The 26,388-nt window shown below is 46.5% G+C and overlaps 1 protein-coding gene and 1 pseudogene across 2 annotated transcripts; one reads left to right on the top strand and one right to left on the bottom strand.

Annotated features, from left to right (window-relative positions):
- Positions 1–309: 309 nt before the first annotated feature.
- Positions 310–10,144, bottom strand: LOC110293941 (protein POLR1D-like). The gene is made up of 2 exons (XM_021161841.2): positions 10,071–10,144; positions 310–1,018 (listed from the first exon to the last, which is right to left on the bottom strand). Exons 1-2 carry the CDS (start codon positions 10,085–10,087, stop codon positions 739–741), a joined length of 297 nt encoding a protein of 98 aa, XP_021017500.2. The 5' UTR covers positions 10,088–10,144; the 3' UTR covers positions 310–738.
- LOC147005410 (small ribosomal subunit protein eS10-like) lies at positions 2,059–10,832 on the top strand (annotated as a pseudogene). The gene is made up of 2 exons (XR_015047026.1): positions 2,059–2,483; positions 10,293–10,832. The product of XR_015047026.1 is annotated as a small ribosomal subunit protein eS10-like (transcript).
- Positions 10,833–26,388: the final 15,556 nt, after the last annotated feature.

Genomic DNA, 26,388 nt, shown 5'->3' with positions numbered 1-26,388 from the left:
TCAGCTGTGCCTGCTTGCAGAGATCGGCACTGATGGGTTTGCTAGCTAGGGAAAAGAATTACACTACTGCGGGTTTTAAACAGAACCACCCAAACCACATATATTTAAAAGCAAGTCTATAACTGCACCTTATCTTTGGGCTGAACTTGGGAATGGAACGAGAGCCGTTCTTACCCTCTGCGAGCTGACAGAGCACAAGGCCCAAAGCTGCGTGTGGACTCCTCACTCCAGTCACTCAGAAGCTACGCTGAGTGGCTGAGTTTCTCAGACTGTGAGCTTAGTGTTTGACACCCAAAAGAGGAAAGCACCGCATTTCTAAGTATTTTATTGATTTTTTGAGAAATTCTGGGAAATGACCACAAAAGAGCAGTACATCAAAAAACTAGGAGTTTTTAAACAATCTCAAAATCTCAAATTCTAAAACTGCCTGTTTTGAAACGAACTTCCACGTAAGGTAGGGTAAAGACACCACGGATGTGCGGGGGCCATGCCGAGGCAGCCTGCTCTCACCGCGACACCTTCAGGATAAGGTAGTTAAGATTTGTTTTAGTAAAGTTTTCTTCTCCTGTTAACAACAACAACAGCAACAAGAACAACCACACAGTACCAACAGCCTCCTTAAAACAAAGGACCCACTGAGAAAGTCCCTCTCAGGTGTCAGCCGGCCACCTCCCTGTCTTCCTTGCTGTGCCCAGTGGCAGGTGCAGTGCTGGGCTGGGCTAGCCCTGCCGCTCTGTCTCATCGCCTGCTGGGCCGTGAGTCGCACTTGTCCCGGGAGGTCCGGGAGGTCCGCTTCCGTGGAGGAGAGCAGCCCGCGGAGCCCCGGGACGAGTGAAGGCTGCGCTTGTATGAGTGGCTTCGGTGCTTCTTCCCACTGGATTCCTTCTGGTCTTGGCTTTTGCCGGGCTCCTTACTGCCCTCTTTTTGTTCATGGTCTTGCTCTTTATGGGAGGGCAGTGTGTTCTTAATTGTGTTAATTAGGAATCTTTTATTTGTACCAGCAAGAGGACACTTCATCCTGTGGACATGAAGAGGGAAGAAGACATCAGAAATGTGAGAGTTAAAGTCCCTCCCTCCCCAGCTGACCCACTATGCAGATCAGTACAAAGCAATTCAGGTCCCACAGACCCAGCTCCTGAGTTTGTTCTGCTTCCCTTGCCACGTAGTGCTGAGGCAGGGGGACTGCCATGATTCTGAGACCAGCGTGGGGTACATAACAATTCAAGTACCAGGTCAGTAAAGACTAGACAACAAGACTCTGGAAAGGTGATGCAGTGGCCCCATGCCTGAACACTACTTACAGCGCTACCTCATTACTACAGTCACCAGCACCACAGTCACACCACAGCCCAGCCATGGCAGGTCTGGGGAAAGCTCACCACAGCCTAAGGGCCTAGCTACCAGCAAGCAGGGAAGTGCGCTCACAGCTGAGTTCCTTCTAGCAGATGACCAGAGGCACACATAGCAGGGACAGCTGACCACTCAGGGACACAGGACAATGCTGCGGCAAAGAGCACGACAGGCCCAGTTATCTTTATAGCTGACACACAGATGCTTGGTTATGGAGCAGCTGCGTGCCGTCCCCACACCAGCCATGGCACTCTGCACTCCGAAGGCTTCAAGCCTGGAGACTCCGAGTCTAGAGTGGATGGAAGGGCTGGGGCAGAGGCAGGCCCTCCATGTAGTGAGGTGCTATTTATCTCTAAGTTATGGTTGATTACAACTCATGCTGTTGTTTAATGCCGCCACAGCTACCATAATCACCCTTGGTAGTGCATTTCCAATCTGGCAATCAGATGCCTTAGAACGGGCCATCTGAGAAATGAACCTCCTTCATGACTTACACACTCCCAAGGCTTACCGTGTGCCCAACACTGCACCCAAAAGTACAGTGAAACACTGGGTATATGTGTGCCTGTGTCACAATGTATATATAAAAGCATTTACTATGTTCAAAACCTCTGTCTGCGGGACATTATATTAGGCCCGTGCAGCGAAGGCAAAACAGGCTCTCAGTGGAGAAAACTGAGGGGAACAGAAGCAGGCGGGCATACAGAGGCTTGTGGCGATGGACTGAAGGCCCACAAGGCAATGTTACAGACCCCACAGCAGAGAGTCAGCCTGGGGTGGGGTGGGGTCTCAGGGAACTTCTCTGGGCCCCATCGTTTTGAAGCATAAAGTGGAAGTCTGGATTTCTGTGGTCCTGAAATATCACAAAGGGCTTATCTGTGACAAATGCACACTCCTCCCAGCCTCCTCACTCAACTGAGATCACCTCCTGTTTGTCTATCCACCAGAGCGTAAAAAGCCAAAGGCCAGAAAAACAAGTCTCCTTAACCCTTCCTCAGGCCTGGCAAGCAGGGAGTCCATATGGATCAGAAAGCCACATCTCGATAGAGAATGAGAAGCGATCTCCTTTCCAATGACCGACAGGCCTGCCAGGGAGCAGGCTGGAAATGGAAAAGCTGGAGACCACAGCAGAGGTGAGGCAGGTCTTTCCTCTCTGCCTGCAGTGGGACCGGACCCCTTCAGGAAAGCACCCTGCAGGCACTGGAAAACAACTGGGTTAAGAACCCACAGGCTGCTGCTCCGTGGTCCCTCTCCTGTCCATTCTTCCCCCCAGGCATTGGAGCAGAAAGATAACTGGGCTGCAGAGAAGCTACGGGGACTGTGGGCAGAGCAAAACTGGCTTTGCAGACCAGGAAGGCAGGCAAGCTCCAATGCGTGTCTATACATTCCTTTATGCCCACTAACATAAGCCACATGGGCCAGGAGTTCACTCGCAATGGCTCCCAACAAGAACTTCAGAAGTGCGTTTGCTGAGACATATCCAAGGCAGTGAGTCCAGGCACCAAATGGTCCCTTTCTTTAGAAAATAAAAATGGTGTCCCACTCATACGTCTTCTAGTTAGACAGCCTCTGTTCAAGGTTCTATGGTCTTTCTTATGGGACACTCCAAATTAAACAATCTCACTCACATTCTATATTACAGATTTAAAACCATTACTTATAAATAAAGTCTTCTATGCACTTAGAAAAACAAAGCATGGTTTACGTTAGAGCAACTGCTCTCTGCCCTTTAAGGTCTGTGCAGAGGTCATTCTCCAGGCCATACCCAGACCAGGCTGCTGAGTGCAGTGGGCTGTCTGCCTCCAGCCTTGGTGCAAGGCCACCTTACATCTGCCTAGCAAGGAGTTCCAACTCTTTTCAGTGAAGCAGGATCATTGTCTTTTCAAACATGTCTGCACCCTTAGAATCACTTGGATGTGTGGTTAGAGTGCCAACGCCCAAATTCCACTCCAAAATCACAATAGTGGGACATACACCGTCATAGTGTTTTCTGAATGACAGAAGTTAAAATCTGACAGATGATTCCACATGTGTAGACAAAGCTGGAAACACCAAATGAACCTGGCTCAGCAGGTAAAATGCTTGTTATGTGAGAGTGACAGCCTCACTGGGGAGCTTTAACCCTAGCACGTGGGAGGCAGAGGCAGAGAGAGGCAGAGAGGTAGAGGCAGGCGGGTCTCTGTGAGTTCAAGGCCAGCCTGGACTACAGAGTGAGTTCCAGGACAGTCAGGGAAACACAGAGAAACCCTGTCTCGAAACCAAAAACAAGCAAACAAAAGAGTGACAACCTGGATCCCAGAACTCATATAAAGGTGGAAGCAGAGAACCGACGGTACAGAGTTGACCTCTGACCTCATGCGTATTATATGCTCACACAGTAACAAAAAAATCTAAAACAGCAAGACCATTATCACGACTAAAAGCCCACCATGAATTTCCTTAGTATCTTCAACTATCTCTAGTTGTTTCACATATTTTAAGAACATTGATTTTGTTTTTAATCATGTGCATGTACGTCTGTGTGTGTGGAGGAGTATGGTGCTCCCAGGAGCCAGGATAGGAGTTGGTTTCCTTGGAGCTGGATACCAGCTGCTGCTCTGAGCCACTTGCTGCGGTGCCGGCCAGCAACCGTGGCTCATCTGCAAGAGCCAGGTGCACTCTTAGCCAGAGTCGTTCCCTCACTCCCTCATGTCTTAAAGGTGTGTATGTGTGTCTATCTGTCTGTCTGTCTGTCTGTTCTCTCTCTCTCTCTCTCTCTGTTGCTTCTTTATTGCAGCCTTTTGTGAAGATTCGCCAATGTGAGTGCTGTGTCTGTGGCTCTGTAGAAGAGAGCTTGCCTAGCACTGTGTGAGGCCACTCACACACAGGCTTTATCCCCAGCACTATAAACAATAATCACTAATATGGTTGGGTTTGTCACAAACCAACATTCAGCACAAAGTGTCTTTTCCTCCAACTTGACACAGCTAGAGCTATCTCAAAGGGAACTGCAACTGAGAATGCCTCCACAGGACCGGCCTGTTGGCAAGTCTGGAGGACATTTTCTTGACTGATGTGGGAGGACTCAGCTTACGTGGGTTGGGCCACTCCCGGTGATGGTCCCAGGGTCTGTAAGAAAGAGGGCTAAGTCAGGAGGAGCAGGCCAGTAGGCAGCACCCTCCACGGCCTCTGCATCAGTTCCTGCCTCTAGGTTCCTGCCCTGCCTGAGCTCCGGCCCTCATTCCCCTCAGGGATAAGACTGTGGCTGAGAGAAGTAAAACGAAACAAACTCCTCCTCCCCAGGCTGCTTCTGTGCGTGATGCTTTACTGCAACAGTGGAGACCTCAGACCCTCAGACGTGAGCCACCCCCTTTCACCGACAGACTCAGCAGCCACTGACGGCCTTTACACAGTCACAGTCAGAGACCGGAGCTTATAAATGTTTCTGTTGTCCTGGGGAATCAAACACAGAACTTTGTGTGCACTAGGCAAGTGCTTTAGCACTGAGCTACGTTCCCAGCCTTCCTCTGTCAATACAGGTTTTGCTATGGCATAATTTGTATAAAATGTACATAAGTTTCTCTCTTTTTAAAAGATTTATTTCATATGTGGGAGTATTTGCTTGCATAGAGTATGTGCACATGCGCATGCCTACAGAGACCAGAAGAGTGTGCCAGCCCTGCCAACGGCATTTCAGGTGGTTGTGAGCCACACCATGTGGGCGCTGCAAACCCAGTTTTGGAAAAACAGCCAGTGCTCCTAACCACTGATCCACCTCTCTAGTCTCCAAGTTTATAAGTGACTAGTTTTCTGGTCTTCAACCAATACAGGAAATCAGATTCTATCAGAGTCAAGATACGGAACATTCTCCGAGTCCTTCTCTAGCCCCTAGGTTCCAACAACTGGTGATGTCTGTTATGTCCCAATGCCAAATAAGTGGAACCATACACAGCCATGTTCTGGAGTCTTCACGACGCGGCTGAGATTTATCCACTCTGTTTGGGGCTTTTATAAACAAAGCTGCAATAAATGCCATTGAGCGAAGCTCTTCCGAGATTTCTGTTTTGAATTCTCTTTGGTAATCTGCTTGAAGATTCTGTGTGGTGAGTGTATATTTACGAGAAGCTGCCAACTGCTTTCAAAGCCGTTGTATGACTGACGTTTCTGGTTATTCCACACTTCAGCTTCACTCGGTTGGCAATCTTTTCACATTTTCACTCTGCGCGTGCACTCACGGCAAAAGTCATTGCACTGTCAATGCTAATTTTTCAATCTAATCTGAGGATCTGCTTACTGGCTAGTCCTTTAGTTACCTTAGTAAACTTTTTCTTAAGCAGGATTGTTTGCCTTATGCAGTTTGGGGCTAAGGCTATGGCTCAGTGGCAGAGTGCTTGCTTAGAACTGCATGAGGCCCTGGGCTCAACCTCCAGTCTCGTAGAAAACCGAACCAAACTATTGGCCCATGATTCTCTGTTCTATCACACTTCTGTCATACGTTAGCTAGGTTAATGCTTTTGAAGGGGGAGACACTGGGAATTAAATCTAGGACTTTGTATCAGCTTGTTTGCTCTGCCTTGAAGACATCTTTTAATGTCCATGGGGCCGATCTGGAAGTGGCTATTTTGCTCAGGCTGGTCTGGAATTTACTATCCTGTCTGCTTTGGTCTCCTATGTGCCGAGCTTACAGGTATGAGCCACTACCACGCCGGGTGAGGAACAGCTCTTTCCTAAGTGTTATTCTGTCAGGTATTTGCAGTGCTGAGATGTATTTGAACCTCTCCATGCCCATTTTGTGATCGGGGGTTGGGTTCCTGGCACTCTTCAGAGGGACCAGGGGTTTGGAATGTGGGATTTCTCACAGCCTGTCTTATCTGGGTTACTACTGAGGACGAGACACAGTGAGCAAAAGTAGGTTGGGGATCAACGGGTTTATTTGGCTTACACTTTTATCACTGGAGGAAGTCAGGACAGGAACTCCAACAGGGCTGGAACCTGGAGGCAGGAGCTGATGCAGAGGCCATGGAGGGATGCTGCTTACTGGCTTGTTCCCCATGGCTTGCTCAGTCTGTTTTCTTATAGAACCCAGGGCCACAATGGGCTGTGCTTTCCCCCATCAATCACCAATTAAGAAAATGCCCCACAGGCTTGCCTACAGCCCGATTTTATAGAGGCATTTCCCCAAATTGAGACTCCCTCCTCAAGTATGATGCTAGCTGTGTCAAGCTGACATAAAACCAGCCAGCATACAGCCTTAAGGGTTTCAATATGTTTTAGGTGATCCAATCATTATAATTTCATTGTTTTTTTGGATCAAATTATTCTATCTTTGACTTCAGATTGGTTCCAGAGACTTCCCAACCTGCTGTTAGTCTTTGACAGATTTTGGTTTTCTGGCATGACAAGCTTTTCCAGATCATACGGTTTGTTCCCATGAAGTAAGAGCTTGACTTGACCTAAGGGAGGGCTCACTCATCTTTGCTCTCAGCTTCTGGAAAGTAATCTACATCATACGTGACAGAAATGTCTTTGTTGAGGGTGGAGCTGGCACCTTCTAGTCCTAGAGGAGGGCTGGCCACACAAGAGAGAACAACTATGTTGAGGTAAGGTGAGAGCTTTAGGTCATGTGATACGGGCCAACCTGGAAACTTAAAAAAAAAAAAAATCAACCATGTAATCAATCAGTCAACCATGTAAACAATCGGTCAACCATGTAATCAATCAGTCAGCCACACCTACACAATGGGGCCAGAGTGAAAACTCTGCACATGAAGATCCGAGGGCCCTCCCTTGCCTGGCAACCCTCCAGTCCTCTCACTCATGTCGGGAGGCAGCGTGTTCTGACTCCTCAAGGGAGAGGCAGAGAGGCTTCAGGTTTTGGACCCTCCCAGATCCCGTGCTTCTAGGCTCTTATCCTGCCTTATTTTAATCTGCATCTCTTCCCCGTAATCCCCTGTAACCATGAGTATTACAGAGTCCAGCAATGTTGCAAATTCTAGCGAACCACTGAAGCCTGAGGCCCCTTGGGAATCTTGGTATTAGAAATGACGGCTATCTTGCCAGGCCGTCTCTAATCCTGCAGTCTGGCTTATTCTGAGCACCACTTCAGGTGTGCGAGCGATGGTGCCTCAAAGGCCCCTTATCTCCTTTCAGTGAGAGATAGTACTTTCCTACAGGATGGCCCTGGGCCAGTGAGTCAAGCCTTACTGCTGAAGGTGGGCAGTCAGTATTTCTGTGTCTTCGAACTTAAAAGAAAAAAAAAAAGTGTTATCTGAAAAAAATTGCAGCACAGCTTCCCAGGGACATTCCAATTCAAATTTAGGATGGCAGTGAGGTTTTTACTTCTGACTGTTATCTCTTATACTTGGCATCCTGGCGCTCCGTGTGGACTGTCCTATACTCTCAGCCTACTCTAAGATGATTGGGCCGGGAATGTGGCAGTGCCTGTCACTTCCACTGACGGACTCAGAAGCATGGGCAGCCATGGGGTTAATCTCAGCATCAACACCACAATGAGGGAGACAAGTTATTTTGCTTTTTGCTATTTTTGGGGGGGAAGGGGGGCTCCTAGAAATAGAGTCAATTTTAGATTACTTGAAATACTTTTCTTCTGTGTGCCCATGGGCCAAGAGACCCCATGCAATTTGTTTAGTTGGGTCTATTTGCCTTATTTTGCTTGGCTTTTAGAAGTTAGAAATATTTTCTTTATTTTGGTTTAATTTAGCTTTATAATGTAAGAAAATTGTGTGCATGGTTTAAAATCCAAATTTACAAAACAAAGGACCGGAAGTAGGTCAGTTGACAGAGTACTTGCCTGGCCTGGGTTAGCCCCCTCATCACACATCCCTGTAAAGTTAGCATTTGGGAGGTAGAGGCAGCAGGATCAGGATTTTAAGTGGTAGAGAGACAGCTCAGGGGTTTAGAGCACACACTGCTCTTGTAGAGGAGACCCTGGTTTGACTCACAGCATCCACGTCAGCTGCTTACAACAGGCTATTATTGTAGCTCCAGGGGACTCAATGCCCTCTTCTGCCTGGAGGGTACCAGCTAGCGCATACACACACACACACACACACACACACACACACACACTCACACACACAATTTAAAAAAATTCAAAATCATTCTTGGCTGTACAGGGAGCGTGAGGGCAATCTATGATACAAGATACCCTCGTCTCAAAAAGAGAACCAAGGGCTGGAGAGAGGGTTCAGTGGTTAAGAGCACTGGCTGCTTCTGCAGAGGACTGGAGTTCTGTTCCCAGCTCCCACACAACCGCCTGGGATTCAGTGCACAGACATACAAGCAGGCCAAACACCCACACATAGAAAATAAGTAAGAAATACAGGCATATTTAAAGTAAATACGGAGTGGGGAGGAGTATGTGAAATGCTGCCTCCTGGACATGACATGGCTGTCACACTCATGACCTGGAAGCAGCTAGTCACCCTCAGGGGAGCAAGCCAGCCGAAACCCTAGCGTATATGGGGGAGGTGATCTCCAGGCACCATGCTTTACTGCCCGGCTCCTGGAAGCTGGCAGCACTGAGGGAGAGAAGCAGTCTTTGGTGAGGTGTTAGGTTTCCCATGCTCCAGTGGATGCCCACACCCACACACACATGGGCAGCACTTACTAGAGACTTGGTGGGTTATTAAAAAGAAAGGTGAGCAGGGCATGGTGGTGCACGCCTTTAATCCCAGCACTTGGGAGGCAGAGGCAGGCAGATTTCTGAGTTCGAGGCCAGCCTGGTCTACAGAGTGAGTTCCAGGACAGCCAGGGCTACACAGAGAAACCCTGTCTCAAAAAACAAACAAACAAACAAACAAAAGAAAGGTAAGTTGGGAGGGGAGCAGCAGGTGGGACACAGGGGGAGGTCAAGGGGAAAGACTGGAGGCAGATATGGTCATATTTCATTGTACACATGTATGGAAACCTCGAAAAGAAATAATTTTACAAAGGGGAGAGAAGAAACAAGGCCTAAAACAAGATACACTGGAAGCCCAAGTGCCTGCTCTTCCCCCACGGCCACAGTGCTGCCTTGGGGTTCACTGGGGTCCCTCTGTGGCGAACTGCTCATCATAGGAAGGCTCCAGTGTCAGCATAGTCACGGAGTCGCTACTGCCGTGACTACACGCATGTCCGATGGACTTGAGTCAGGTCACAAGGTTGCATTTTCCTCTGCTCCTGGTGTTATTTTACATTTATTTTGTGTGTATGTGGAGGTCAGAGGACAACCTGAGGAAGTCAGTTTTCTCCTTCCACCATGAGGGTCCCTGGGATTGAAGTCAGTTTGTCAGTCAAGAATCGCCTTTCCCCATTGCCTGATCTAATCCACTTGTATTATTAAGTTTGAACAAACTCTAGCTTGTATAGAAACTCCGAGGTAAACGTTGGTTCAAGTGGCTAAACCGATGACCACAGGCATAACACTACTATTTGGGCAGACATATCTCCAAATCTTAGGGCCTTGTGAACCAAATAAATTATAAACTCCACCCCACACTGTCACATATGCCCACTGCCCACCGTGCCTGCTGGGGCTCCTCAAACTCAGCTTTCCGCAGCACTCCTGTCTTACACCAGCCTCGCTCTGGGTGATCCCACAGCTCTGGAGGTTTGAGAGACTCTACTCACATCCTGTCATCTCCAGCCCAGAGTCACAGGCTGGCATCACCCCTGTGGCGACCCGCCCATGGTTTGTTTGTTTGTTTGTTAAGGTTTGAGGAGTTTACACAGGAACTTACCAGCCCATCGGCCCCATTGTCTCCGCTCTGGTTTTCCCACGCTTTGCCTCCTTTAGCAATTCCTCTATGGCTTTCCTGTTGGGAGAGAGAATATGTCTGAGAAGCAGACATGCACAGATTTCTGGAAATCATCATTGCATAACGAGAACCTTGCTGGGACAACTTTCTTTAAAATGGCTATTAGTTTCCAACACAAAACTTAAACAGGCCCTTCCTTTCCAGCCACCCACTTGGACCCTGCAGCCGCCACGATGTTGATGCCTAAGAAGAATCGGATTGCCATCTATGAACCCCTTTTTAAGGAAGGCGTAATGGTCACCAAAAAGAATGTCCAAACACCTTGAGCTGGCAGACAAGAATGTGCCCAACTTTCATGTAATGAAGGCCATGTAGTCTCTCAAGTCTAGAGACTATGTGAAGGAACAGTGTGCTTGGAGACATTTCTGCTGGTACCTTACGAATGAGGGCATCCAATATCTCGGAGATTACTTGCACCTACCTCCAGAGATTGTGCCCACTACCCTGCGCCACAGCCGTCCCAAGACTGGCAGGCCTTGGCCAGAAGGTCTAGAGGGTGAGTGGCCTGCAAGATTCACAAGAAGGGAGGCCGACAGAGACACCTACAGAACGAGTGCTGTGCCCCTGGAGCTAACAAGAAAGCTGAGGCTGGGGCTGGCTCAGCAACTGAATTCCAATTTAGAGGCAGCTTTGGTCAGCCACCTCAGTGAAATTGGAGATTATGTTGTATTGAATAAACTTTAAAGAAAAAAAATAAACTTAAACAGAAACTGTGTCTCCCTCCTTCCGTGTGTGTGTGTGTGTGTGTGTGTGTGTGTGTGTGTTACTGAAGAACAAACCTAAGGCCTTACAGCCTTACATGTTAGGTAAGCACTCTAAAGCACTCTACCACAGAACTATGTCCCCAGCTCAGAAAAAGAAGTGTTTTCCCTAGGCCCTCTCCGCATACGTAACAGATGTGCAGCTTGGTTTTCATGTGAGACTCCTAACAACTGGACTGCCTTGTCTGGCCTCAATAGGAAAAGATGAGCCTAGTCCTAATGCAACTTGATAGGCTGAGTGCTGATATCCATTGGAGGCCTCCCCTTCTCTGCGGAGAAAGGGAGAGAGTATGAGGGAGGGACAGGGAGAAGGATAAAGGGAGTGGGAGAGGAGGGCAAGGAAAAACTCTGATTGGGATGTAAACTAAATAAATGAATTAAAGTAAAGGAAGTGTTTTACGAGGGAGGAGACAAACTAGAAATTGCAATATAAACTATTAAGTTATATATCTTTAATATAAGAAATCTGTTTCATCTTAATTTGAAAAACAACCAAAAGACATGAATTGCCAGATGTATGTGTGTGTGCATTTATAATGTTTACAATAGTAAAGAAATGGCAGTGCTGAGGCCACAGCTCAGACCTGAGCGCCTGCCTGCCTAAGATGCATGAGGTGCAAGGGCCAGGTTTGGTCCCCAGAGCGCTCGCTTTGCCCCCTCCCTCCTCCCTCTCCCTCACACGCACACACATAGTCTAGCCAGGTGTGGGAGATTGTTGTGAGTTTGGAGACAACCCAGCTCTGTCTCAGAAAACCCAAAATAACGACAGAGACCAAGAAATTAAACAAGCCTGAAAATGTCAGTTAACCCGACAATGATAAATATTTCTGCCCAACATTAATGAGGGTTTCCTCGTTTCTCCACTCATGGCTAGGCGTGGTGGTGCACACCTTTAATCTCAGGACTCAGAAGTCAGAGGCAAGCAGATCTGTGAGTTCAAGTCTAGCCTGGTCTACAAAGGTTCTTTCTTCCTTAACCATTTTAAAACAAATCCTAGACACCGTCTTGCACTCATTTTAACCATGTCTGCTAAGACAGTGGCTAAGCCTTCTGTAGAGAGAGGCTGCATGCCTGTCAGAACCACCTAGCACCAAAGTCAACGAAATTAGCTTTGAGATAACTGGGGCTGTGTGTTTCTTTTGAACATTTATTTGCATATGTGTGCACTAGCATGCACGGGAAGATCAGAGACAACTCTTATGAACTGCTTCTCTCCTTCATGTGAGTTCTGGGGAGCCCAGTCAGATCAAGGTTGGTAGACTTGCTCACACCTCCCCCCCCATTTCTTGAGTGAAATGATATCCATTTATGTAGCAGTAAGTATTTAAGGCAACTAACCAAAGGAGAAAATGAAAGGTAAATAATAAAAAACAAAGGAAAAAGAGAATTCACAAGGACTAAAGTCACAATAGCTGTACCTCAAATCAGTGACCTGCAGACACCAGAGCTGAGGGACAAGAACACAAGGCTTGGTGCCTTCGCAAGTCTTTAAGAAGTTACCTTAGATCAACTAACTATGAAGTACAGGATATGTCACATGGTGGATGGAAAAACAGGTTCAGATAACAGACATGTTCTAACAAGCAGGGCTTGGTGACAAAACGTAGGCTTCTTAGGGAACTGGCAGGAACCTGCACCATTCACCGCTGCTCTCTGACAGGCCCTTGCCATTACCATTCCTCTAGTCTGTAACTCAGTCAAGCACGTGTGAGAACCTTCTGGGCAGAATACTCGAGAACTGAGCGACCATAGCAGCCCGACCCCCATCCCACGGGGCAGGGAAGACCTGGAGAGGAAGCACATGGTTGGCTAGATGTTCCAAAACGTCCGGAAGCCCAGAGAAAATTCTGCCTGGAAAGCAGGAGGGAAGCTGGGTGTGGTGGCTCCCACCTGGAATCCCCACACTAGAGTCTCAGATGAGAGGATCCCTGTAATTTCGAGGGCCACACAGAGAGGTCCTGTCTCAAACAAAAAACCATGAGCAGATGACTGGAATTCCACAGGACACCTGCAAAATGCCACCCACAGCTTCTAAGGAGCCAGCAGTGATGAGTCGTTTAGTGGCAAGGTCTTGTGGATCTATAAACAAGACACAGTACTGCCTCTTCATGATTTACTGTCTAAGGACACAGATGAAGAAATTCAGGATATCTGAACTTAATTTCAGAAAACCATTCGATTGTGTGGGGACACCTGCCATCATCCAAGGAAGAAAGTCTACATTGCAGAGGTTTGGAAAACAAGGTAAAACTCAACTGGAACACTGGGGTAGTTATACATAAGTATATAATGAACTGCTTCTCTGGGTGTGAGTGTGATGACCTGTGCCTGAGGCCCTAGCATTCAGGAGCTTGAGAGAAGGTTCAGTCCGGTCCAGGGAGTGTGAGGCCAGCCTGGGACACACAATGGCACTCTGCCTAAAGCCATGACAAAGGATGAGTGGAGTTCAGGGAAATGAGCTTTGAGCTGACGGAGGTGGTGCACTCCTGTAACCTCAGAAGGTGACAGGAGGACCAGTTTACGGTCGACTTCAGCTATAAGGATGTATGTAAGACCCCAACTCATAACCATCTCAAATGACAAGAGGAGGATGCATGGAATAAGTTGTACTAAATGTAGCCATTGGCTGGTAAATACCACAGCCTCCAACGAAGGCTGCTGTTACAGTGCTTTTGGTCACAATGGTTTATCACAGCAACAGAAAGGAAAAGATACAGTCAAGTTGGAAAGTGTCTTATCCCCATGCCCACCACAGCCTTTCACAGCAGCAAAGTTATAACTCAACCTGGGCTCAGCAGTGAGGAAATGGATGGACCTGTGCACAGGAGTGCTGCTCAGCCTTAAGAACAGAAGGAAATACTGTCTGTATGCTGTGCCCTGAGACAGCACAGACAAGACGCTGACTAGGGAAGTAGGAAGGGTGCTAAAGCACAAATATTCCGTCATCTTACTTATACTGGAAGCTAAAACAGTTTAAGTTAAGAAGCGACAGCAGAATGTCGCTAACCGCGTCTGTTGGAGGGAAGGAAGGAGGGGAGTTTGAGGAGATGGTACCTAGAGGAAGAGTTCAAGTGAGTCAATGGGCGGAGTGGCGACTTTAACAGCTAGCACTGTTAATCCTTGAAGATCTCAAGCATTCTTATCACAGAAAGAAAAAGCATGTGAAGCAATGTGCAAGCTAACTATCTTGACTACACCACTGCATGGTGTTTGACAGACTTTAAAAGTAGTGGTTCTCACCCTTCCTAATGCTGTGCCCCTTTAATACAGTCCCCCATGTGTGTTGACTCCCAACCATAAAAGAACTTTCATTGTTATTCATAACTGTGATTTTGCTACCATTGTGAATCATAGTATAAGTATCTGTGTTTTGGTGGTCTTACATGACCCCTGTGAAAGGCTCACTTAGACCCCAAAGGGGATGCACCCTCAGGTTGAGAGCCACTGCTGTAAAGCATGGCATATACAATGAATGTATATCAGCTATATGTTACTTTACATCAGTTAATTAAATCAAGATATTGTTTCTACAGCGGAATAGTAGACAAGCGATGACATGGAAGTAGAAGCTAACAAGCAGCAGAGCACATCCCTGGGTGACAACATGGGCCAGAGACCAAGAATGGCCACAGGCCCTGGCCAAGCAATTGACTGCAGTATAGTGGCAGAAACCACACCACACCACTGATCCAAGTGATGAGAGGAATTACAGTCAGATGCAGAATGAGGCCAAGTAGAGTTCTTCCTTCCATGCGAGAGGATTTTGATCCTCTAGGGCTGTCCAAAAGACTCAGCAAGGATGCACAACTAGAAAACAGCCTTTTCCTAGGGAGCAGGAGACCCATCAGAAAGAGCAGGACCCTACTTTGGTTTGGATTCACCATACACAAGCAGAAGCCTCATTCATCCATGCAGGCCCTCCTCAGACCCCAGCTCCTAGAGATGCTGCTACTGAAACGGAAGCATCAGTGTCGGTTAGCCCATCAGCGCAGAAGCCTAACTGACGGCAGTACCGTGTCTGCTGAACCAGCTGTCCTGATGCTCTTAGAGTCCTGGAAGGTGGCACAGATGGTGACAGCAGGTGTTAAAGCACAGCTGGTCAGGGCTGATGAAACATCACAGGAAAGGGAAGGGACTTGGGTCCCATTGTCCCTCCAAAGGGTGGAGGTGCCACACCCCAACTTCCACCAACTCCATCTCCTATCGGTTCCTCCACCTCTCAAAGCACCAGGCTGAGAGTCAACCCTTTAACAGACGCACCTTTAGGAGGCATTTAAGATGAAACCTTAGTGTATACTGAGTCACGTGTACCTCCAAAACCATGAACTACAATGACAAGAGAAGGAAGTCGGGCACTACTGGGCAATCTTCTTCTCTCCTTTCTTTTTTTCTGAGATAGGGTCTCATTATGTAGGTTCATCTATTTTGGAACTCACTATGTAGACTAGGCTGGCCTTGAATTTATAGAGATCCACCTGCCTCTGCCTCCTGAGTGCTGGGATCAAAGGCACTCGCCACTCCATGGGGCCAGAAATGTTTTCTTAATACAAAGCTCTTTTCATTCAAGGATGCAGGTCAAAACACAGTCATGGTGTTTCTAATGTTATGAGCTACACCAAGTACAGGGCCCCGATGATAGCAACACTACATTGGATCTGTGAGGCTACCCACTTTGTTCCAGGCACTTTTCCTATGGATACTGACATAATACAAAATAATGACCACAGTACCTATGCACGCACCATGCACCTATGCCTAACCCTCACAGCTTCTCTGTGCTGACCCATAGAGAAGGAAGCAAACCCAGGAGGCTTCAAAACACGCCTACTGTCACAATACAAGTAGGTAATGGCGCTTGTGATATAACCAGCAGGCTGACTCTAGGACCTGGGATCTTGACCCTGTCATCACAGCTCTACTACAAGGTGTGGAAAACCTCCAGAACTTAGTCTACAGAGAGAGCCACGTAAAGGGATGTGTGTGTGTGTGTGTGTGTGTACAATTTAAACGTCTAAAGTGAAACACCATGGGGACAAGGGACCTGGGCTTCTGTATTCTCAGTCACTGCAGTTACTCATGTGTAGGTGACTGCTGAGAGGGAGTTATTACCACAGAGGTGACTTCTTCAGTTAACAGTTTGTGTGGGCTGATTCTTACTACCTCAGCTCTTAAAAGGAAACACTACTCAGTTTATAGGCCACCTGCTTGACATACATACGTACATACACTGACCTCATTTTCAAAGTAGAAGCATGCTTACAAATATTTACCTCTAAATCATGATACAGAAAATAGGCATTAGTGTTGATAGGCATTAGTGTTGGCTTCCTATTGTAATATCTGAGTAAACATGCCATATATATATGCGTGCTTATATAAAGAAATATCAGCCAGGCATGGTGGTGCACGCCTTTAATCCCAGCACTTGGGAGCCAGAGGCAGGCAGATTTCTGAGTTCGAGGCCAGCCTGGTCTACAAAGTGAGTTCCAGGACAGCCAGGGCTATCCAGAGAAACCCTGTCTCGAAAAACAAAAAACAAAAAAACAACAACAACAAAAAGAAATATCTCTTACTGAAAACTGTGAGGTGGTAGCATGGGGCTGCTTAGGAAATAATAAACTCAAAATAGAAAAGTCCATGGATTATAAAACTCATCTGCTGATAGGCCAACTGGTAAGTTGAAAAAAATATATGTATATGCCCTATTGAAATATTAGCTGGGAGAAACATATCCAAATAGAGAAATAAGGTCAAAATAATTATTGAGCCTTTTTACCTAACGAAAAGTATTTGCTTACTCTTCAAGAAGACTGATAAAACAAAGTTGTGCCCCCCCCCCCCAAAAAAAAGTGTGTGTGTGGGGAGGATTTATAGCCTAGAAAACTGAGTGTGGAGGGAGCCAATATCGAGCGCTCCCTGCCCTCAAATGCTGACAACTAATATGGCAGCTGCCTGGACTGAGCAGAGGCTCGGGAACGTGGCTAAGGACTGGCAAGCAGAGACAAAATACGAGTCCAACCCTTACCAAGCAGCAGCTCAATTCCAACAAGAAAAGGGTACAGAAATTGTACTGAAGAAAATACCACAATGAAAATTCTCTCTGAGTTTCCTACCACAGCTCTCGTAAACTCCGGCAGAAGTTTGGCATATTCCTTTGATAAACAAAGCAGACACAAGAAAACTACCTCACGGAAAGCTGGGTCTGTGTAAGTCACTCTCCCACTCCTTCAAGAGCTTTGTTCTCCACAGAGGCCTGCAGACTGTCCTAAGTGTGCTGCAGAGCTCTTGGCTCTTGGCGTTGAGGATGGCAGGCAGTAGAAGGTCTGGTCAGCTTGCCGGGGCTGTTTTCCTCAGTGTGTCAAGGCTGTGGCATACGCTGGAAAACAGGATGTCCACCCCACAGAGCTCAGCCACTGATTCATCGGGTGACTATAAATTATACCCAGAGCTAAAAGCCCAGTTATGGAAAACAATGAAGATAAGAGAGAGATCCAGAACCACAGGCTCCTTAAAAAGTGCTTTCATGTTTTAACACGTGTAGAAACTAGTCCCTTGAGTCTGCTGTTTTTAAGGAAAATAATATACCTATCACTAACTGAGCTGTGTGGTTTTAAGTCAGATATAAAATATCTGAACATCTAACATTTTAAGTTTGGGCTGGAAAGATGATGCATCAGTTAAGAGCACTGGCTACTCTTGCAGAGGACCTAGGCTTGGTTCCCAGCACCCAAAGGGGGCAGCTCGTGCCCACCTGTGGTTACAGTCACCAGGGGTCTAACACCCTCTTATGGGCTCCACAGGCACCAGGCACACATGTGATACACTCACACATCTGCTGGCAAACACTCGTAACACAATAAAGAAACAAACAAACTGATCTTTAAAAACAAGTCTAGCAATACACCATGAGAAGAGGAAGAAAAAGCTGGTACACTACAGAGATCTAAAGCCATCTAGAGAGATGATGAAGAGCCTCAGGAACTGAGCACGTGGGGCCACACCAGAGCCAGGGCGCATGGATTGCCAGGCCACCGGACACTTCTATCTTCCACACTCTAGGTGTCAAACACTGCTTTGAGGGATATGTTAATCTCCTCTACAAAGGCAGCAGATATTAACAAAGCAGAACACACATACAAATGTTTTTCACACCAAGAATTAAGCCCAAACTTCTACTCTGCCAATAATTTACTAAAACAAGTCAGCAAATTCTTGACTCCTTAAGCTCTGCTGTGTCAAGTTTCAGTTGTTATTCCAGGTATTAACTCATATAGAATGGACTTAAGTAGGGCAAGGCAACTCCAAATCCCCTTTCACAACTAAGAAAACGTCCTACTTAACACACATGCCAGGGTTTGGAGAGAGAACTCTTTTTCTGTAATATAGTAGGTTAATAGAATCCAGAAGCTGGAAACACACACATAAACAGACACACACGACCTAACTTGGAGCCGAGTGGCCCTCCAAAGATGAGGTTCACAGAACTGAAGTGGCCCACTGCACAAGTGGCCAGGACTATATGACTGGAAAGTAAAGGGATATAAACGTTTACCTTCAAAGCCGAGGGTTGTTGTGGGGCTCTGATGCAATGCAAACATGTTATCTACACTTAGTTCAATGGCAGAGCTAGTATGGTGGCTCACACCTATAGACCCAAGGCTGAGGCTGAAGGATAGCTGCAAGTCTGAGGCCAGCCTAGTTGATGCAGTGAGCTCCAGGCCAGTCAGGGCTACACAGTGAGAGCCTTTCTTTAAATAAAAACATAACAGACAGGATTCAGAGATAAATAAAAGGAAGGAACCGGCTCAAGTGGAGAAGCCCAAGGCAGAAGAGTCCAGTAGAGATTACACCAGCTTTCATGGCTCTATCGCATCACACAGCAGCTGCTAACCAGAAGAAACCACCAGGCAAGGCACTCAGTGTTTGGGACATCAGGAGCCACCACACACTAAAGTAGTACTCTATAATACATAGATGGCGATTTAAAAGGTTAAAATATTTCAACACAATCTTCTAGCCCTTCATTAAAGCCACACTTTAAATAGCTGTGCATCCTAGAACATCTCCTCTATACTGAAACACAAACCGTCCTTAAGGCAGAGCAGCAGCTGCAGTTGAATGGGATGGAGCCAGGCTAGCAAAGAGTCCAGGATGGAATTAAAACCAGAACAGGTGCACAGCGGAGACCACAGGGGCACTTCTAAGTGAAAAAGCACACTGGCTGTTCCAACAGTGGAGTGTGGCCCCCCAAGTCGCACACTTTTGTGCACACTCCTTTTCACGGCAGTGCTGGGAACCGCTCATCCTGTTACACATCGCCTGGAATACAACTCACAGAAACCAGGCCATTGATCAACTTTCTGTGTTTGTTCCTACATACACTGTGTTTCAAGAAGGCCCCAAATCTCAGTACTTACAGCTTTCTGTTTAATATAATTTATAATGAGAAAGCCCCAGATGAAGCAAACTGCTCAGGTAAAGACCCATTAAATACACTAGTACATGTTTTTATAACTGCAGGATGAAAGGCACACATCACCATTAGAGGTGAGTTAGCCTAACTGCCATACAAGGCCAAGGAGATTATGGTTTAGAGAGGTTAACTTGTCCAAGATTAAATACGTTCCTGATTGGGGGTGATATTTAATCCCAAATTTGTATCACTCACCCCACCAAGCAAGAATGGCTGCCAAGCACGCTAGGGAGAAGCCTCAAAAGCGCCTCACTGTGACAGCGCAGCACTGTCATCACCGCTAAGGACATTAACACTGCCTCAGTGCTGTTTCACACCCACTAAGGACACTCTGAAAAACACAAGCTGCACAGCAAACTTTCCATCTGAAAAACGCACACTGAGAAGAACTAGCCAATAACTGGCCTTAACGCGCTCTCGATGCTCTGAGACGAGGGACCACAGTTTCTATTAGTCTTGAATTGGGAATATACTGAGATTACCTAAGAAGAGGAGACGGCATCTATAACACTGACTAGACAATGAGTCCCAGTTGGGCTGCTTGATAGCTTCAACAGAGCTATGAAATCTGCTAAATGGAGACATTCCTACCAGGCTTTTAGAGCTTCTATGGGGGATTAAATGTAATTATACACATAGTAATGCAACATTAAGGCCCTGAGTATATAAAAGGTGCTGTTTTGAGATTTTAAATAACTACTTTGTAGGTATAATTTCAATGGAGTATTGATGGCTGTACATGTGTTAAGAAAAGCACACACATATTTCTGATACCCACCACATACACAGTGATTATAGCATGTCACAGAACCCTTGATCTGGCTGTCTCCCCCCGCCCCCTTTAGTGATGAACAGCTAATGCTTTGGGGCAGTGCTGCTGATATGCCTCGGTTAACAGTAAGGGGCAAAGCTCTGACCTTGTGTCTGTACAACTTTCTTATTTTTACTCATTCATGAAGATAATCCCAGTATTTTTGAGGCTGTTCAAGAGGTGTTTTGGAAAAATATAAGTGAAAAAGTTAAAATGAATTCATTTAAAGATGGTGCCCATAAAGCTTAATAAGATTGAAAATTTACATTTTCACAAACTGAGTATTATTATTAAAGCCATACAAGGGTTCTGAGGCAGCCTCTAAGCCACCGGCCTCTGCATGGCTAAGACTGGCTGTCTGACTTCAGTCAGCTCCCTTAACTTGTACAGACCTCGGTTTCCTTTCTTAGAGGTGGGAAGCCATCAACTCTGAAAGGAGGGTTAAACTGGTTTCCCTACTTGAGTCGGCTTCCCTCTGCAGTCAGAGCTACGTGGCGGGAGGCCATCTGCTTTTTGCTAGAAATAAGCCGAGTTGGCTTTCTCAAGTCTTGGCTTGCTGGGAAGCACACGGCTCAGAGAAGGCTGGCCCACTGAACAGGCCAACAGGAAGGGAACCTTCTGCCTTCCTTGCCTGCCTCAAGTCTGGGCAGCAGACAGGGACACACCCTTAGGCTGACAATTCTAAAGACAAGACATTTTCAATCAAGGTTCCTAACCACAAGCTTCTAAAGCCCCCCATTTCACTCTCCATTTACGAACAAAGTATAATCTTCACATGAAGACAGAAATAAAACAGTGGCATCAAGCCTGAGAGCTCAGATCCCAGGGTCTGATACAGAACATAAATCCAACTCACTTACTCTGACAAAGATGATGATGGCCGCGCTCCATGCCTCATCTTTGGAATGCAGTGCTAATTGAAATTTATGTCTCCAATTTCATAGATTAATCACTTTTGAAGAAAAATCCTACTAAGTGTTCTTAGCACCAGGATTTATGCTTAAGTACATAGAACAGTGCAAGCGAGCAACCCAGGATCTGAGACCACTTTAAATCTCCTCAATGATGCGTGACCCTTGAACTCTGCGTTCCAATTACAACTTATTCTGGGATCCCAGTTGGTTAGAAACTAACACTTATGCAATGCTGCTCCCAGAAGACACAGGTTATTAAATGAAAATTGCAGTGCAAGGCATGGGATACCTCCCTACGAGTTACTGGTGAGGCAGGTCCCAAAGGTCTCTAAAACAACACAGGCTATTACCATTGTCCTTGGCTACCCTCCATAATAACTACATGCTAAGACCCTATTTGGCTACAGGGCTAGGAAAAATAGTCTCAAACCAAGCAAGAAATTTCCTTCCTGCTGGCTAGCATTCCATGTCAGAAGGTGCTATCTATGCAGGCTGTTGGGGGAGAAAAGACATCAGTAGCTTTACCCAGCACTAGACACTGCCTGCCATAATGCCAACCTGCCTAGGCAAGATGGACCTGTTAGTGCAATCGTGTAGTACTGTTAGAGGGTCACTCTCATTTTCTGATTGGACTTGAGGCCCATTCCACAGCAAGAATTTCATGTCTGATACTTTAATCTTGGTTAAACGCCCATAACTGGAGAGATCATAGGCGCAAGGGTGGAACTTGCTATTTTTAGTTCACTGAATTGTAACATTGTCAAATTGCTTTCTAGATATATATGTTTATAGCAACATATCTGGGATGCTCTCAGCCTTATCAGAAAAGTTTCTTTTTTGCAGCAGGCAGCAGTCCATGCAGAGACACATTAACTGATCAAAACGCTGAGACTGAGTGTTCAGCCCTAAATGGGATATCGCTGTCATCACCACCCCCTGCTCCCGGAGAGCTCAGGAAATATCTTGAGAAAGGAGGCAGAGAGAATGTCAGAGCTGGAGGCGTGCGGTGAGATGCTGCTTCCGGACACGACAAGGCTATTTACTCATGGACTCTCAGAGGCTGTGGTTATCCATGCAGAATCAAGCAAGTCAGGATGATGGCACAGCTAAGAGCGGGACTCTCCAGTCAGGATGACGGCACAACTGAGAGCAGGCACTCTCCAGGCTTCGCTGATAATGTGGAGCCACTGGCACTTGACAGCTACTGGGGAAGGATCACTCATGTTCCAGTGGATGGCCCCCACAGCCATGCACGGTCAGTACAGATAGACTGGATAGACTTAGTGGGTTATCAAAAAAAATATATCACATGGAGTTGGGAGCAGAGTGTGTTAGGGTAATTATGGAGGGCACATATTTCATTATATTCATGAATGACAGTCTCAAGAATAAAGAAAACTTATAGTTAAGGCAGAAATGAACATCTATCCACTAAATGTCCATGAGGATGCAAGGGAGGGATTTTTTGAGACAGGGTTTCTCTGTATAGCCCTGGCTGTCCTGGAACTCACACTGTAGACCAGGCTGGCTTTGAACTCAGAAATCTGCCTGCCTCTGCCTCCCAAGTGCTGGGATTAAAGGCATGCACCACCACTGCCCAGCCCTACTCGTCTTGTCGTAAGCAAACGTGTCCAGTTGGTAAGACAAATGCCCATCACAAATACCCCAGAGGATTCTTGGGTTTATCTTTCATAAGGCTCTAGACTATATCTAATGGATGGAATTTCTGAAACTCTGTATTACAATGCAAGGGCAAACTAACATTTGCGTAGTCCTACATAGTTTGTCATCTTGTTTTATTTTACTGTAATATTACTGCCTGTGAGACTCCAACTCTGAGACCAGATTGTGCGTGCTCAAAGCAGAAGCCGCAACTCACAAGTCCAGGCGTGCCTTCATCTCAGCTGTCGTGAGCTAATGTGAGCTACTCATTCACCCACCCTCCTCTGCTCAGGCCGGATTCACCTCCCTGGCTCTGCCCATCAGATCTGCCTGAATCCTATCACACGGCTGCTTCCCTGACACTCCTTGTCTAACCATGGCCACCCTTTACCTCAATGAACTCCTGGAAAGGCCAGTCTCTTATTGTCCATACGACAGACTATGGAGCTATAGACATGTGGCTACAAACTGACCCAATAGTTATTCCAACCTTTGAAATCCAAGTTCAGCTTTTTGAGATATTTAATAAGAAAAAAAAAAAAAAAAGAGTTCCTCTTACCAAGCATACACTGTAGGCCAGGCAGTGTTTTAAGGCACTAACAGACACATCAGTGAACATTCAGACAAAAATCTCTACACTGGGTTTTATGCTACAGTGAACTGGATTGTGTGTGAGTGTGTGTGGGGCTTGGATAAAAGGAAGCAGCCAATAAATATGTAAATTATCTGTATATAGTTATCTAACTATCTGTATGCATATATACACACACATGTATTTAAGTTTGAAAGCAGGAAGTACTGTAGAGGCAGGGGGACTTGCAGGGAGGAGCTTGGGGAAAGAGCTTGCAATTAAGAGTTAGAAGAAATGGGGACGGGCATGATGGCACACGCCTTTAATCCCAGCACTTAGGAGGCAGAGGCAGGCGGATTTCTGAGTTTGAGGCCAGCCTGGTCTACAAAGTGAGTTCCAGGACAGCCAGGGCTACACAGAGAAACCCTGTCTAAAAAAAAAAAAAAAAAGTTAGAAGAAATGTTAGCTAGCATTCTGAGTGCCTCCTGTACACCGCGCTGAGTCATCAACAAGCACACTCTTGTCTTCCTGATGAGCACGGGACATCACGTCCTTAGGAACTGTCGGCCTTTTAGGTTGTTTCCTCCTCATGGAGAGCTGGCAACCACCACACATGCCATCCACTCACTGCACACCAGGCACGCTTCGCCTCCACAGCTTACAGTTAAAGAGATGATAAACAAGTCCATCCCAACTCACTCAATGATGAGAGCTGTGAAGGAACAAACTAAGGAAGAGCCATCAAAGTAAGGTTTTCTTGAGGATGTAAGATGCTGTTTGAGAGGTCACTGCAGTAGGCAGCCTCTAAAGTGGCCCTGTGGTTTCATTTGCCAACGTTTAGAGTAATCCTGGAATAACCACTTCTGCAGTGCGGCCTAGACTGATTCACATTCACCAGTGGGATGGGTGAGGTGTCACTTCTGAGATTTGGGAATACAGAGGACAGCCTTAGTGTAGCAGTACCTCCTTTTGACTGTAGTTCTGGGAGAAACAAGAGCCAAGGTTACCAGGCAGTCCCTGACGTCAGCCCCGGACAAGTCCTCCTCCATGCAAGCACCAGAACTGCAGTTTGCAGTCTTCTCGGAGACCTTGACTCTGAAGCACTTGGCTGAGCCACACCAGCATTCCTGATCCACAAAATGCAGAAGTGTTTGTTTCCCGTCCCTAGGTCTTGGGGTAACTAGCTACATGGAAATGGGCGATCAACACCACAGTCAAGGGTGGAGTCCCTGAGCAAACTGCCTTGCAGTGGGCAGACCATATGAAAGGATAAGGGAAGAGAATCTTAGGCAAGAATGGAACAAGGGTCAAAGGCCTGAGACAGGAAACAAGTCAGGTGTCTATGAAAGATGACTGCCTATTTAGGGTATCTGTTGCTGTGAAACACCACATGAAACACCATGACCAAAAGCAACTTGGGAGAAAAGGGCCATTCAGTCATAGTTCCATACAACAGTGAATCATAGAACACAGCAGGAGCCTGGAGGCAGGAGGCAATGCACAAACCATGGAGGACTGCTGCTTACTGGATTGGCTTGCTCCTTAGAACTTGCTCAGGCTGCTTTCTTTTCTTTTTGTCTTCTGGGTTTCTCTCTCTCTCTCTCTCTCTCTGTCCTTATTGTTTTGTTTTTGAGACAGAGTCTCACTGTGTAGCTCTGGCTGTCTTGGAACTCACTATGTAGCCCTGACTGGCTTGAAATCACAGAGATTGATTCGATTGCCTCTGCTTCCTAAGTGCTAGGATCAAAGGTAAACACCACCATCATCGAACTAGCCAGCTTTCTTATAGCACCCAGAACCACTAGGCCAGGAGTCGCACCACCCACAAATAGATGGGCCCTCCCACACCACTAATTAAGAAAATGCCCTACAGCCTGATCTTATGGAGGCATTTTCTCAATTGTGAGTCTCTCCTGCAAGATGACTACAACTCACATCAAGTTGACATAAAACTAGCCAGGCCAGTGACCGATGGTTGACAGTTACAAGGACAGTATGGAAAGATGGGACTTAAGCCAACCCAGATATTCCCATAGATAACAAGACACAGCCTGTGGATGCCATTAGTGTAACCACCATTACCTGGACTGACTGACTACCAATACAATAGATGACATCTGAGAGTGTGTATCTTCTAAGTGCTGTGCTGTTTTAATTCATTTATCCTTTATAATAATCCTACCAAATGAGTGTCATTATTCACCCCGTTTATAGATAAGAAAACCAGAGGTTCAGAAAAGCCTGGGAAGTGGTAGGGTCACAAGGCCTTCTCACCTCAGTTCTCAAACTTGGCCCTATAGAATACTGAAAAAGGACTCACAGAGAAGACTCTCCTCTTGAAAAGGGAAAGAAATCCAACCTCACATAGTTAAGCAACCTGGCTGCCTCTTCCTCAGATGTTCTAAGCAGACTGATTTTCTCACAGGCTCTTTACACATATTCTTCTGTCTCTCTCAGGGTCTTTCTGTACAGCACAGACTAGACTTGAACTCAGATTCCTGCTTGCCTCTGCTCCCCAAGAGAGCTGGGGTTAAAGGTGTGTGCCACCATGCCCAGCTGGAGCTTTCTGATTCAGGTATAAAAGGTTATTTACAAGAGGCAGGAATTACTGACTGAGGCCTACATATGGTCTGCTTTACGCTGTTTTATGCTCACTGGCCTAGATTGAGCCCTGGCTTCCTACCAACACTGCAGACACCTGGCACTGCACCAGGCGCTCATCTGCTGCAGACCTTGCCATTCCTGCCTCATTTCCAAGTGTGGGGAAGGCTGTGAATGTTCCAGCAGTCTCAATTTCTTCAAGAGAGAAGAAATCCAATCCACTTCTTTTTGATTGTTATGCATAGTCTATTAATAGGGATGCTATTTCAGAATGGCTTTTCTTATAAGCTTGAACAGTCTGGGAGCCCACCAGACCTCTTTACAGTGCTCCCTGGGGCTAAAGTCACAGAGCTACTGAGTTTTTGTTTGTTCCACGATTTTCACTCAAGATAAACAAATCAACCAGCGTGTTCGACATACCTAACAATGTGTAATTATAATAATCAC

This window comes from Mus caroli, unplaced genomic scaffold, assembly GCF_978045245.1.
Source record: "Mus caroli unplaced genomic scaffold, Mus_caroli_1 scaffold_4, whole genome shotgun sequence".
Taxonomy (NCBI): Eukaryota; Metazoa; Chordata; class Mammalia; order Rodentia; family Muridae; genus Mus; species Mus caroli.
Note: the sequence above shows the minus strand (reverse complement) of the source record. Positions and strands in the feature narration are given on the sequence as shown.